A 14,414-nucleotide genomic window follows, 5' to 3' on the forward strand; every position below is an offset into this window, starting at 1 on the left:
AAGGAAGGAAGGAAGGAAGGAAGAATGGAAGAATGGAAGAATGGAAGAATAGAAGGAAAGGAGGAAGGGAGGAAGGAAGGAAAGAAGGAAGGATAGAAGCGAGGGAGGAAAGAAGGAAGGAAAGACAGAAAAAGAAAGAGGGAAGGGAGGAATGAAAGAAGGAAGGAAAGAAAGAAAGAAAGAAAGAAAGAAAGAGGGAAGGGAGGTAGGAATGAAAGGGAAGGAAGGAAAGAAAGAAAGAAGGAGGGAAGGGAGGGAGGGAGGAATGAAAGAAGGAAGGAAGGAAGGAAGGAAAGAAAGAAAGAAAGAAAGAAAGAAAGAGGGAAGGGAGGGTGGAATGAAAGAAGGAAGGAAGGATATAATGAATGAAAGAAGAAAAGGAAGAAGGAAAGAAAAAAGAAAAAGGAAAGCAGGAAGAAAAGGAGGAAGGAAAGAAGGGAGGAAGGAGAGAAGGAAAGGAGAGAAGAAAGGAAAGAGGGAAAGAAGGACAGAAGGAGAGAAGGAAAGAAAGAAGGGAGGGAAGAGAGAATGAAGGAAAGAGGAAGGAAGGAGAGAAGGAAAAAAAGAAGAGAGGAATGAAGGGAGGAAAGAATGTATGAAAGAAAGAAAGGAGGAAGGAACGAGAGAAGGAGAGAAGGAAAGAAAGAAGAGAGGGAGGAAGGGAGGAGAGAATGAATGAAAGAAGGAAAGAAGGAAGGAAGGGAGGAAGAAAAGGAGGAGGGAAAGGAGAGAATAAGGGAAAGATGGGAGGAAGGAAAAAAGGAAGGAGAGAAGGAAGGAAAAAAAGAAGGAATGAAAGAAGGGAGGGAGGAAAGGAGGCAAGCTTCCTGGCTGGGTGCCAGTGCTGCAGCAGGGCTGCCTCTCCGCAGAGGCCCATGCCAGAAGAGGAAGGAAGGAAGAAGAGGAGGATGAGGATGCCAAGGAAGAAGGAGGGCGATGAGACCCCCCCTCCCCCGTGTCTCCCCAGAGAGGCCTTTGCAAAGGGAATCCAGGGCAAAACCAGGGGGAGGGGAGGGCGACCCATCTCCGAGGGGAGACAGATGGAGGCAGGGAATGTGTTTTCATGGGTGGGGGGCCTTCATGGAAGCGCCTGACCCCAAAACCCCAGGAAAGCCTTTCCTTGCAAAGGGGGGGGGGGGGGCAGGCATTGGGGATTTCCCAAGGCCTGCAAGCCTTTACAGTGATGGAAATTGGGGAAGGGGTGGGGGGGGGGGGGGGGAAGAGACCTTCAAAATAGATTGCAATCCCTTCTGGGTCCTTCTATTTCTCTCTACTTTTTGCCCCCCCCCCCTTTATTTTTTGGCTTTGCTGCAGAGCTATTTGCAATGGAGATCGCCTCTCCCTTTTTGCAGGAAAGAAAATTGGGAGATTTAATATGGGAGACCCCAGGAATATAGACTGAGAGTCTCATTTGCATATTACTATCATCATCATCATCATCATTTTCATATGGCATAAATTGCAATTGAGAGTCATTGCATATTACTATCATCATTATTTTCATGTGGCATTATAAATTGCAATTGGGGGTCATTTGCATATTACTACCATTATTATTATTATTATTATTATTATTATTATTATTATTTTCATATTTTATTTACTTGTTTATTATTTATCCATTTATTGCAAATTGCAATTGGGGGTCATTTGCATACTACTACTATCATCATCATCATTATTTTGATGTGGCATTATAAATTGCAATTGGAGGGGGTCATTTGCATATTACTACCATCATTATTATTATTTTCATATTTTATTTACTTATTATTTATTTATTTATTGTAAATTGCAATTGGGGGTCACTTGCATACTACTAACATCATCATTATTATTATTTTCATATGGCATTATAAATTGCAATGGGGGGGTCATTTGCATATTACTATCATCATCATTATTATTTTCATATGGCATTATAAATTGCAATTGGGGGGGGGGGTCCTAATGTGACACATTGAGTCCCTTATTTAAATAGGGTCTCATAAGAGAGAGATGGGATTGGGGGGGGGGGGTCATTTGCATATATCCCTACCATCATTATTATTATTTTCATATTTTATTTACTTATTTACTTATTTATTGTAAATTGCAATTGGGGCTCCTTTGCATGTTACTACTATCATTATTATTTTCATATGGTATTATAAATTGCAATTGGGGGGGTGAGGTCATTTGCATATTACTATCATTATTATTATTATTTTCATATGGCATTATAAATAGCAATGGGGGGGGGTTTCCTAATGTGACACATTGAGTCCCTTATTTAAATAGGGCCTCATATCTTATGAGATGGGAAAGGAATGATATTTTTCTCTATTTTTTCCTCTATTTTTCCTATTATTTCCCCCTCTATTCCTCCCTCATTAAGGAAGAGATGGGAAGGGAATGATATTTTTCTCTATTTTTTCTCTATTTTTCCTCCATTTTTCTCTCTATTTTTCCTATTATTTCCCCCTCTATTCCTCCCTCATTAAGGAAGAGATGGGAAGGGAATGATATTTTTCTCTATTTTTTCTCTATTTTTCCTCTATTTTTTCCTCTATTTTTCTTATTATTTCCCCCTCTATTCCTCCCTCATTAAGGAAGAGATGGGAAGGGAATGATATTTTTCTCTATTTTTTCCTCTATTTTTCTCTCTCTATTTTTCCTATTATCTCCCCTTCTATTCCTCCATTTTTCTCTCTATTTTTCCTATTATTCCTCCCCCTCTCTTCCTCCCTCCCTCCTTCCTGCATCTCTCTACTCCTCCTCTTTGTCTCCTTTCTCCTTCCTGCGCTTTGCAAGGTTACAGCTGGTGCAATGACAGAGAGAGAGAGAGAGAGAGAGAGAAAGGAGGATTAGCTCCTGGGCCATATGCTTCCTCTCCCCTCTCCTCCTCATTATTATTATTATTATTACTATTATGGGCTGGGCACCCACCACCCTGTGACATTTGCAGCAAAATAAGGGGGGTGGGAGATAAAAAGGGCAGTGTACCCCCTGCATCTTCTGGGCGGAGCCAGGGAGGTGTTGATGGGGAGACATCAGCATCAGCATCACCATCCATCTCTCCATCCCTCCATCCATCCCTAGGATTCCCTTTTATGGCCTGTTTTGCAGCACTTTCCCGGCAACCCCATGAATTATTCCATAGGGCTTTTCCTGGGCAAGGCTTTGGGGCTGCCGTTCCCAGAGTGTCCCCCCAATCTGCATGATTGACAGTCCCAAAAAGGCTCCCCCCCCCCCCATGCATTGCAAGCTGTAGCCTGTACTTGTTTGGCATCTCCATCCTTCAGAAGACAGAGGATCTCAAGGGGCAAGGAGGGGATCCCGGGATCCCTGTTTTGCTTTGCAGCATTTGCAGGAAAAGAGGCAAGGTCAGGTTTCATCATGGAAACCAAGTCTGCTCCAACCCAGAAAGTGGGGCGGGGGGGGGGGGGGATTTAAAAGAGGACAAAAGACATTATTATTATTATTATTATTATTATTATTATTATTATGTTTATTTATACCCCACGTTGTGCCACTGCAGGTCACTACTATGGCCTCCTATTATTATTATTATTATTATTATTATTATTAATAATAATAATAATAATAATAATAATAATAACAATAATCATGTTTATTTATACCCCACATGGTGCTGCTGCAGACTTATTATTATTATTATTATTATTATTATTATTGTTTATTTATATCCCACATTGTGCCACTGCAGGTCGCTACTATGGTCACCTATTAATAATAATAATAATAATAATAATAATAATACATTATTATTATTATTATTATTATTATGTTTATTTATACCCCACATTGTGCCACTGCAAGTCGCTACTATGGCCTCCTATTATTATTATTAATAATAATAACAACAACAACATATTATGATTATTGTTGTTTATTTATACCCACATGGTGCTGTCTCAGACTTATTATTATTATTGCAATTATTATTATGTTTATTTATACTCCGCATTGTGCCACTGCAGTCACTACAACAACTTCCTATTATTATTATTATTATTATTATTATTATTATTACTATGTTTATTTATACATCGCATTGTGCCATTGCAAGTCATTACTGTGACTTCCTATTATTATTATTATTACAATATTATTAATAATAATAATTGTTTATTTATACTCCACAGACTGCTGCAGACTTATTAATGTGAATATTATTATGTTTATTTATACCCACGATTTGTGCTGCTGCAGGTCTATTATTATTATTATTATTATTATTATTATTATTATTAACAGTATTATGAATATTAATAATAGGTTTATTGATACTATTGTGCCGCTGCAGGTTGTTACTGTGGCTTTCTATTAATAATAATAATAATAATAATAATAATAATAATAATATGAATAATATTAATAATAGGTTGATTGATATGGTTGTGCCGCTGCAGGTCACTACTGTGGCTTTCTATTATTATTATTATTATTATTATTATTATCTCTCTCTCGAAGGAGACCCAAAGTGGATTGCAATTAAAAGTACAACTAAGATAGACAAATAGGCAAACCCTAAAACAGTATTGAAATTCACAGTCAAAATGCTGCCCCCATTCAGGTGTCCATCACTGCAAAAAGACCAAGACAAGGGCCAAAACGGTCTGGATTCCTTGGGTCATCTTCTGGACCACAAGGTTGGATGGAAATCGGGTGGAAAATTCCACTGGAAGGCAATCCTTATTGTTCTGCTTCTAGTTGCATCTCCCATCCTCTTTGGACTAGAGACCCCCAAACAATGGGGAATATTATCCGGGGTCTCTGGGGTCCTTCCCCAAAGACCCCCAGATAATGGCCTCCCCCTTGAAAGAGGAATTATTATTATTATTATTATTATTATTATTATTAGGCTGATAGCCTCTTCCTGGGTGCCTCCATCCTCTTTGGACTAGAGACCCCCAAACAATGGGGGGATATTATCCGGGGGTCTTTGGGGTCCTCCCCCCTCACTTCATGGCCTCCCCCTTGAAAGAGGAACTATTATTATTATTATTATTATTATTATTATTATTATTAGGCTGATAGCCTCTTCCTGGGTGCCTCCATCCTCTTTGGACTAGAGACCCCCAAACAATGGGGGGATATTATCCAGGGGTCTTTGGGGTCCTCCCCCCTCACTTCATGGCCTCCCCCTTGAAAGAGGAACTATTATTATTATTATTATTATTATTATTATTATTATTATTAGGCTGATAGCCTCTTCCTGGGTGCCTCCATCCTCTTTGGACTAGAGACCCCCAAACAATGGGGGGATATTATCCGGGGGTCTTTGGGGTCCTTCCCCAAAGACCACCGGATAATGGTCTCCCCCTTGAAAGAGGAATTATGATGATGATGATGATGATGATTATTATTATTAGTTCAGACCCTCAAACAATGGGGGATATTATCCGGGGGTCTCTGGGGTCCTTCCCCAAAGACCCCCGGATAATGGCCTCCCTGTTGAAAGAGGAATTATTATTATTATTATTATTTCAGAGGGAATGGGGTCACCCAACGGAGGAAGGTGACCTTGCTCCGTCTGTCTATCTGTACCCCATTGAGGGTCATTGAAAGAGGGAGGGGGAATTGGGGTGGGGGCTGCCACCCCATCACAGGCTCCTGGGTGCCCCCTCCCTCCCTGAAAAGGGGACGCCTCATGAATATTCATGAGGAGGTAAACAGGGGCCTCCTCTTTCTCCTCTTCTAGGCCTGACCAGTAACGTCCATCATCAGGAGGGGGCTTTGGGACCCTCCTCGGACTCTAATACTCATAGTAATCCCATCATTACCCAGGTATCATCAAGGGAGGGCGGCCCTTGGCTTTTGACATTGGGAGTTGCCTTTGAGCATCCTTCCCAAGGAGCCTCTCGATGGCCTTGGCACTGGGATGATGACGAAGTCTCGGGTGCAGATCCCTGCTCAGCCACCAGGGGGCCTTGAGGATGGCAGGGAGTCACACTCTCTCAGCCACATTCACTGAGGAGTCACCACAAAGCAGCCTTGACCTGGAGACACGACGTCCATATTAGTGTCTTCCCCTTCCCTCACCCAATCTGTAGGTCTCATTATTATTATTATTATTATTATTATTGGTCGTATTATTAATATTTTGTCTCATTATTATTGTAGGTCTTATTATTAGTATTATTATAGGTCTCATTATTATTATAGGCTTTATTATTATAGGTCTTATTATTACTAATGGTATTATTATGGCAAGCCTCATTATTATTAATATTTTATAGGTCTTATTGTTATTGTAGGTCTTATTATTATTAATGGTATTATTATTATGGCAGGCCTCATTATTATTAATATTTTATAGGTCTTATTATTATTGTAGGTCTCATTATTATTAGTATTATTATAGGTCTCATTATTATTGTAGGTCTTATTATTATTGTTAATGGTATTATTATTATGGCAGGTCTCATTATTATTAATATTGTATAGGTCTTATTGTTATTGTAGGTCTTATTATTTGTATTATTATTATAGGTCTCATTATTATTAATATTTTACAGGTCTTATTATTATTGTAGGTCTTATTATTGGTATTATTATTATTATAGTTCTCATTATTATTAATATTGTATAGATTTTATTATTGTTGTAGGTATTATTATTATTAATGGTATTATTAGTATTATTATTATGGCAGGTCTCATTATTAATATTTTATAGGTATTATTATTGTAGCTCTTATTATTGATATTATTATTATAGGTCTCATTATTATTAATATTTTATAGGTCTTATTATTATTGTAGGTCTTATTATTGGTATTATTATTATTATAGGTCTCATTATTAATATTGTATAGGTTTTATTATTGTTGTAGGTATTATTATTGTTTATGGTATTATTAGTATTATTATTATGGCAGGTCTCATTATTAATATTTTATAGGTCTTATTATTATTGTAGGTCTTATTGTTGTTGTTATTACTATTATTATAGCAGGTCTCATTATTGTAGATATTATTAGTATTATTATTGTTATTATGGACGTGATGATGGACGTTACTGGTAGGTCTCACTTGTTTTTATTGTAGGTATTATTAGTATTATTATTTTTATTGTTAATGTTCTTATAGGTCTCATTATTATAGGAGGCATTATGAGTAATATATGTCTCATTATGATTATGATTATGATTATTATAGTTTGCTGTGAGTTTTCCAGGCTGTCTGGCCATGTTCCAGAAGCATTCTCTCCTGACATTTCGCCTACATCTATGGCAGACATCCTCAGCGGCTGTGAGTTCTGTTGGAAACTAAGAAAATTAGGTTTATAGATCTGTGGAATAATATCCAGGATGGGAAAAAGAAAGAACTCTTGTCTGCTTGAGACAAGAGTGATTGTTGCAGTTGGCCACCTTGATTAGCACTGAATGGCCTTGCAGCTTCAAAGCCTGTCTGCTTCCTGTCTGGGGGAATCGCTTGTTGGGAGATGGTTAGTTGTCCCTGATTGATTCTTGTCTGGAATTCCCCTGTTGTTGTTTTTTTTCTTTATTTACTGTCCTGATTTAAAAGTATTTTTAAATACTGGGATCCCGATTGTGTTCATTTTCATGGTTTCCTGCTTTCTGTTGAAATTGTTGACCTGCTCCTTGTGGATTTCATATTTTATTGATCTTATTATTATTGCATATCTTGTTATTATTGTAGGTATTATTATTATTATTACTATTATTATGAGGCCCTGCTTGTGCCGGCCTTTCCCTGCCTTCTGCCCTTGTTGTTGTTGTTGTTGTTGTTGTTGTTATTATTATTATTATTATTATTATTATTATTATGAGGCCCATTCCTTGCCTTCTGCCCCTTCCTTCCTTTCTGTCTCTCTGTCTCTCTTTCCCTTCTGCTGTGTTCATCCTCCTCTTTCTCGTCCTCCATAATCTCTCTTTCTCCCTCCCTCCCTCCTTCCTCTCTTTCCCTTTAAGCCGGGGGTGACTCATCCTTTTTCTCCTCCATCCATCCCTCCATCTCTCTCTCTCTCTCTTTTCTGGCTGACATTTTGTCACCAGCAGGTTGGGAGGCAGGAGGAGGAGGAGGAGGATGCCTTCCCCCATGGAGGTGCTTTTCCCCATTTGCCTTTGATTCATTTGCCCTTCTGACTCTTTTCTCCTTTGCGACACAGGAAACCTTTTTTGTGGGGGGGGGGGGTGTCCTCTGCCCTCCCCCCCCCTTTCTCTAAGTCACAGGAAATGCCCCTCGCAGATGGAAAGGAAATGACACCCCCAAGTCAGGCACACCAAGTGAGTCTGCACACACAGGAGTTGAACCACATCTGACCCAAATGCCCAGGACTGAAGAAGGGGAGGGATGGAGGGATAGGAAGACTGGAGAGGTAGATAGATAGATAGATAGATAGATAGATAGATAGATAGATAGATAGATAGATAGGATAGAGACAGAGACAGAGAGAATAGATAGATAGGATAGAGAGGGAGAGAGAATAGATAGAGAGATAGAGAGATAGATAGGATAGAGAGAGAAAGAGAGAGAGAATAGATAGATAGATAGATAGATAGATAGATAGATAGATAGATAGATAGATAGAATAGATAGATAGATAGATAGATAGATAGGATAGAGACAGAGACAGAGAGAATAGATAGATAGGATAGAGAGGGAGAGAGAATAGATAGAGAGATAGATAGGATAGAGAGAGAAAGAGAGAGAGAATAGATAGATAGATAGATAGAGATAGATAGATAGAATAGATAGAATAGATAGATAGATAGATAGATAGATAGATAGATAGGATAGAGAGAGAGAGAATAGATAGATAGATAGATAGATAGATAGATAGATAGATAGATAGATAGATAGGATAGAGAGAGAAAGAGAGAGAAAGAGAGAGAAAGAGAGAGAATAGATAGATAGATAGATAGATAGATAGATAGATAGATAGGATAGAGAGAGGGAGAGAGCTAGATTAATATATAGGATGGATGGATGGGTGGATGGATGGATGGAGAGAGAGAGAGAGAGCTAGATAGATAAATAAAGAGAGATATATAAATAGATAGAGAGATAGATAGGATAGAGAGAGACAGACACACACACAGAGAGAATAGATAGATAGATAGGATAGTGAAAGCTAGATTAATATATAGGATGGATGGATGGATAGATAAGAGAGATAGCTAGATAAATAGAGAGAGAGAGAGAGATAATAGAGAGAGAGAGAAAGAGAGAGAAGATAGGATGGAGAGAGATAGCTAGAGAGAGAGATAAATAGAGATAAATAGATAAATAGAGAGAGAAAGAGATAGCTAGATAAATAGATAGAGAGATAGAGAGGATGTATATCTAGACAGGCAAATACATAATGATAGGATAGCAACAGAGGGATAGGTAAGATAGATAGAAGGATTGGAGAGGTAGAAAGAGATAGAGAGATTGAACTACTAGATAGATAAATAAACAGAGGGAATTATAAAAGGATTTCATAGATATACAACAGGAGAGAGAGAAGGATTGGATAGATGACAGACAGATAGGCAGATAAGAACGGTGGAGATAGTCCAAGATAGAGAGAGAGAGATGGATAGCTTAAATAGGTATAGATAAGATAGGTAGACATAGAAGGATTGGCTAGAGAGAGAGAGAGAAGAGTTGAACTTAGCAAAGATAGTCAAAGATAGATAGGTAGGTAGATAGGTCAGTAGATAGAAAGATAGAGAAGGGTTGCATAGGTAGATTGACCCAATAGGTATAGAAATAGATGGACAAATCTAGAAAGATTGCATAGAGATAGGAAAGAGAGAGAAATAGAGAGAGAGAAGGACTGGCAAGCCATTTGGCTAAACAGACAGAAATAGGACAGGATAACTAAGATAGATAAGAGGGGAGAGACAGAAGGATTGAGTAGATAGGCAGATGAATTGGATGGATAATATAGGAAGATAGAAAGAGAAACCTGGATAGATAGATAGAAAAGATAGCTGGCAAGATAGGTAGGTAGGTAGATAGAAGGGTAGGAAAGATAGTTGGATGGATGGATGGATGGATAGATAGATAGATAGATAGATAGATAGATAGATAGATAGATAGATAGAGGGGTAACTAGCTAGCTAGCTAGATAGGTAGGTAGCTGGATAGATAGATGGGAAAAAGCTGGATTGGATAGATAGATAGTTGTATTGGATGGATGGATGGATGGATGGCTAGATAGATAGATAGATAGATAGATAGATAGATAGATAGATAGATAGATAGATAGAGGGGTAACTAGCTAGCTAGCTAGATAGGTAGGTAGCTGGATAGATAGATGGGAAAAAGCTGGATTGGATAGATAGATAGTTGCATTGGATGGATGGATGGATGGATGGATGGATGGATGGATGGATGGATGGATGGATAGATAGATAGATAGATAGATAGATAGATAGATAGATAGGAAAGAAGATAGATGGATGGGTAGGTGGGTGGATAGATAGATAAATAGATAGACAGACGGGAAAAATAGGTGGATTGGATAGATAGATAGAAAAGACATTTGTATTGGATGGATGGGTAGATAGATAGACAGACAGGAAAGAGAGCTAGATGTGATGTCTAGATGTCCCTCCCTCCCTCTCTCTCTCTCTCTCTCTCTCTCTTCCAAGGGCAAATGCGCGTTCTCCTTCGCGTGAGGACAGAGGGGAGACGAAGGTGACCCCCTCCCTCCCTCTCTTCCTCCCTCCCTCGCTGGATGGGTCTGCACCCGGGCGCCGGCGCACTGACACGCATCCCGCTGCGACACGCATCCTGCCCGGTTCTCACGTGCGAAGCGGGCCGAAGGGGGGAGAGGGAGGGGGGGCGCCGGAGGGGAATAATGCGGGGACTCACCCCCATCTTGGCGGCGGGGAGAGGAGGAGGAGGAGGAGGAAGGCTCTCTCTCGCTCTGTGTCTCTCTCTCTCAGGCGGGGCGCTCCAGGCTCAGCGGGGGGGTCCCTCTGGGATGGATGGATGGGAAGGGGCGGCCTGGTCCCTTCTTTTTCCCGTTCCTTTCCTTCCTTTCCTTCCTTCCTGGGAGGCCCCTCTCAATCTGCGGCTGCGGCAGCTCTGCCCGCTTCGGCTTCCAGGAGGAGAAGAAGGAGGGGGGGAGAGAGGGAGGGAGGGGCCAAGAGCCAATCAGGGGCCAACGCGGCCACGCCCCCTCCGCCCCCAGGCCACGCCCCTTTTACTGCAGAACTCACCTTGCCCGGCTGGGAGGGGGGAAGGAGGGGGAGAGAGAGGGGGGGTGGGATGCTGCAGCAACAAGGGCCAAGGCGATGGATCCTTCCAGGTTGCACCCAGAGGAGCCCACTGTCCGAATATAGTCAGATAGCTAGCCATGGCTTGGTAATAGTACAATATATGGCTGACCATGAGCCAGGAGTGTCATGCTGCAGCTCAAAAGGCCAAGGCGATCCCAGGATGCATCCATACGAAGATAGTGTCCAAATAGTTTAGGATATGGATGGCTGGCACTAGACTACTGTACATGGTAGCTATCATCATCATCATCATCATCATCATCATCATCGGTCCAGAGAACTCTGGACCTTGCCCTGACCTACAAGAAGCACTGCCTGAACATCAAACAAAAAGTGGGTGCTAGAAAGAATATCATACGCAAGCTGACTGGCACAACCTGGGGATCACAACCAGACACAGTGAAGACATCTGCCCTTGCACTATGCTACTCTGCTGCTGAGTACGCATGCCCAGTGTGGAACACATCTCACCACGCTCAAACAGTGGATGTGGCTCTGAATGAGACATGCCGCATTATCACGGGGTGTCTGCGCCCCACACCACTGGAGGAATTACACTGCTTAGCCGGTATTGCACCACCTGACATCCCCCGGGAAGTAGCAGCCAAGAGTGAAAGGACCAAGGCAGAGGCATCTCCAGCTCATCCCCTGTTTGGGTATCAGCCAGCACGTCAACGACTTAAATCTAGACATAATTTTCTAAGATCTACAGAGACACTCGATAGAACACCCCAGCAAGCAAGAGTCCAAAAGTGGCAGGCTGATCAACCAATGGCTGATACCCAATGAGAGACTCCCCCCTGGGCACACGGAAGACTGGGCGACTTGGAAGGCGCTGAACAGACTGCGCTCTGGCACCACGAGATGCAGAGCCAACTTTCAGAAATGGGGCCACAAAGTGGAGTCCACGACATGTGAGTGTGGAGAAGAGCAAACCACTGACCACCTGCTGCAATGCAACCTGAGCCCTGCCACATGATGCACAAGGGAGGACCTTCTTGCGGCAACACCAGAGGCATTCCAAGGAGACAGAGACTGGTCAAAGGACATTTAATGAGCTACCAAGTTTGCAAAATTTGTGTTTTTCTTATCTGTTTGTTTGTTTTGTTCTGCTAGAAATGTAATACAATGTTCTGGTTGCGGATGACACGATAAATAAATAAATAAAATCATCATCATTATCATCATCTAGAAGACTTACTCAATCTCAAGGTGAACCTGAGCCAAGAGTGTGATGCTGCAGCTCAAAAGGCCAAGGCGATCCCAGGCTGCCTCCATAGAAAGTGTCCAAATGGTTTAGGATATGGATGGATGGCACTTGACTACTGCACATGGTAGCTATTATTAATACCATCATCATCATCATTACCGTCATCATCATCATCACCAACTAGGAGTCTTACTAGATCTCAAGCTTTTTCTTTCCGCCATATCTGTCTATTTATATACATATATATCTCTTTCTCTCTCTCAACCATATCTATGGCCATCTATCTTTGGCTGGATGGCCATCTATCAAGAGGGATTAGATGGTGCCTTCCTCTATGACAGTGATATATCATAGATAGTTCTCTCAGTCATATATATATATATATATATATATATATATAATCTCTTTCTCTCTCCCTCAACCATATCTATGGTCATCTATCTTTGGCTGGATGGCCATCTATCAAGAGGGATTAGATGGTGCCTTCCTCTATGACAGTGATATATCATAGATAGTTCTCTCAGTCATATATATATATATATATATATATATATATATATAATCTCTTTCTCTCTCCCTCAACCATATCTATGGCCATCTATTTCTGGCTGGATGGCCATCTATCGGGAGGGATTGGATGTCATAGACATGTCTTCCTCTATGACACTGATGTATCATATATAGTTCTCTCAGCCATATCTATCTATTTATTTACCATCTCTTTCTCCCTCAACCATATCTATGGCCGTTTATCTTTGGCTGGGTGGCCATTTGGCAGGAGGGATTAGATGGTGTCTTCCTCTATGACAGTGATATATCATCCCGCCTTGGGTCTTCAGAGAAAGGTGATATAGAAATGCCCCAAATAAATAAACATAGTTCTCTCCGTCATATCTATTTGTTTATATATCATCTCTTTCTCTCTCTCAATTATTATCTACCATATCTATGGTCATCTATTTTTGGCTGGATGGCCATCTATCGGGAGGGATTGGATGGTGTCTTCGTCTATGACAAGGAGGTATCATATATAGTTCTCTCAGCCATATCTATCTATTTATTTACCATCTCTTTCTCCCTAAACCATATCTATGGCTATTTATCTTTGGCTGGATGGCCATCTGGCAGGAGGGATTAGATGGTGCCTTCCATTATGGCCGAAGGGGGTAGGACTGGATAGCCTTCCAATCTATCCCATATTCATATCATATTATATCTGTTTATCTATCTATCCATCTGTCTACCAACCTATAATGTCACCGGCTTGATGGCCCTCTGTCAAGAGGGATTGACCAATCTATCCCATATTCCTATCATATTATATCTGTCTGTCTATCTATCTATCATCTATCTATCTATCTATCATCTGTCTATCAACCTATAAACAGACAGACAGACAGACAGATAGATAGATAGATAGATAGATAGATAGATAGATAGATAGATAGGCTTGATGGCCCTCTGTCAAGAGGGATTGACCAATCTATCCCATATTCCTATCATATTATATCTGTCTATCTATCTATCTATCTATCTATCTATCTATCTATCAACCTATAATGTCAGTGGCTTGATGGCCCTCTGTCAAGAGGGACTGACCAATCTATCCCATATTCCTATCATATTATATCTGTTTATCTATCTATCTGTCTATCTATCATCTGTCTATCAACCTATAGACAGACAGACAGACAGACAGACAGATTGATAGATAGATAGATAGATAGATAGATAGATAAGCTTGATGGCCCTCTGTCAAGAGGGATTGACCAATCTATCCCATATTCCTATCATGAGGAACATGAGGAAGAACTTCCTGACTGTGAGAGCCGTTCAGCAGTGGAACTCTCTGCCCCGGAGTGTGGTGGAGGCTCCTTCTTTGGAAGCTTTTAAGCAGAGGCTGGATGGCCATCTGTCAGGGGTGATTTGAATGCAATATTCCTGCTTCTTGGCAGA

The 14,414-nt window shown here is 40.7% G+C and overlaps 1 protein-coding gene across 1 annotated transcript in view; it reads right to left on the reverse strand.

The window, feature by feature from the left end:
• Positions 1 to 11,095, reverse strand: part of ATP1A3 (ATPase Na+/K+ transporting subunit alpha 3) — a 61,338-nt gene extending 50,243 nt beyond the window's left edge. Inside the window, exon 1 of the mRNA XM_067461620.1 lies at positions 10,839 to 11,095. Within this exon, the coding sequence (XP_067317721.1) occupies positions 10,839 to 10,844 (6 nt within the window). The 5' untranslated portion in view covers positions 10,845 to 11,095. The remainder of the gene's footprint in view (positions 1 to 10,838) is intronic.
• Positions 11,096 to 14,414: the final 3,319 nt, after the last annotated feature.

Source organism: Anolis sagrei, chromosome Y, assembly GCF_037176765.1.
Source record: "Anolis sagrei isolate rAnoSag1 chromosome Y, rAnoSag1.mat, whole genome shotgun sequence".
Taxonomy (NCBI): Eukaryota; Metazoa; Chordata; class Lepidosauria; order Squamata; family Dactyloidae; genus Anolis; species Anolis sagrei.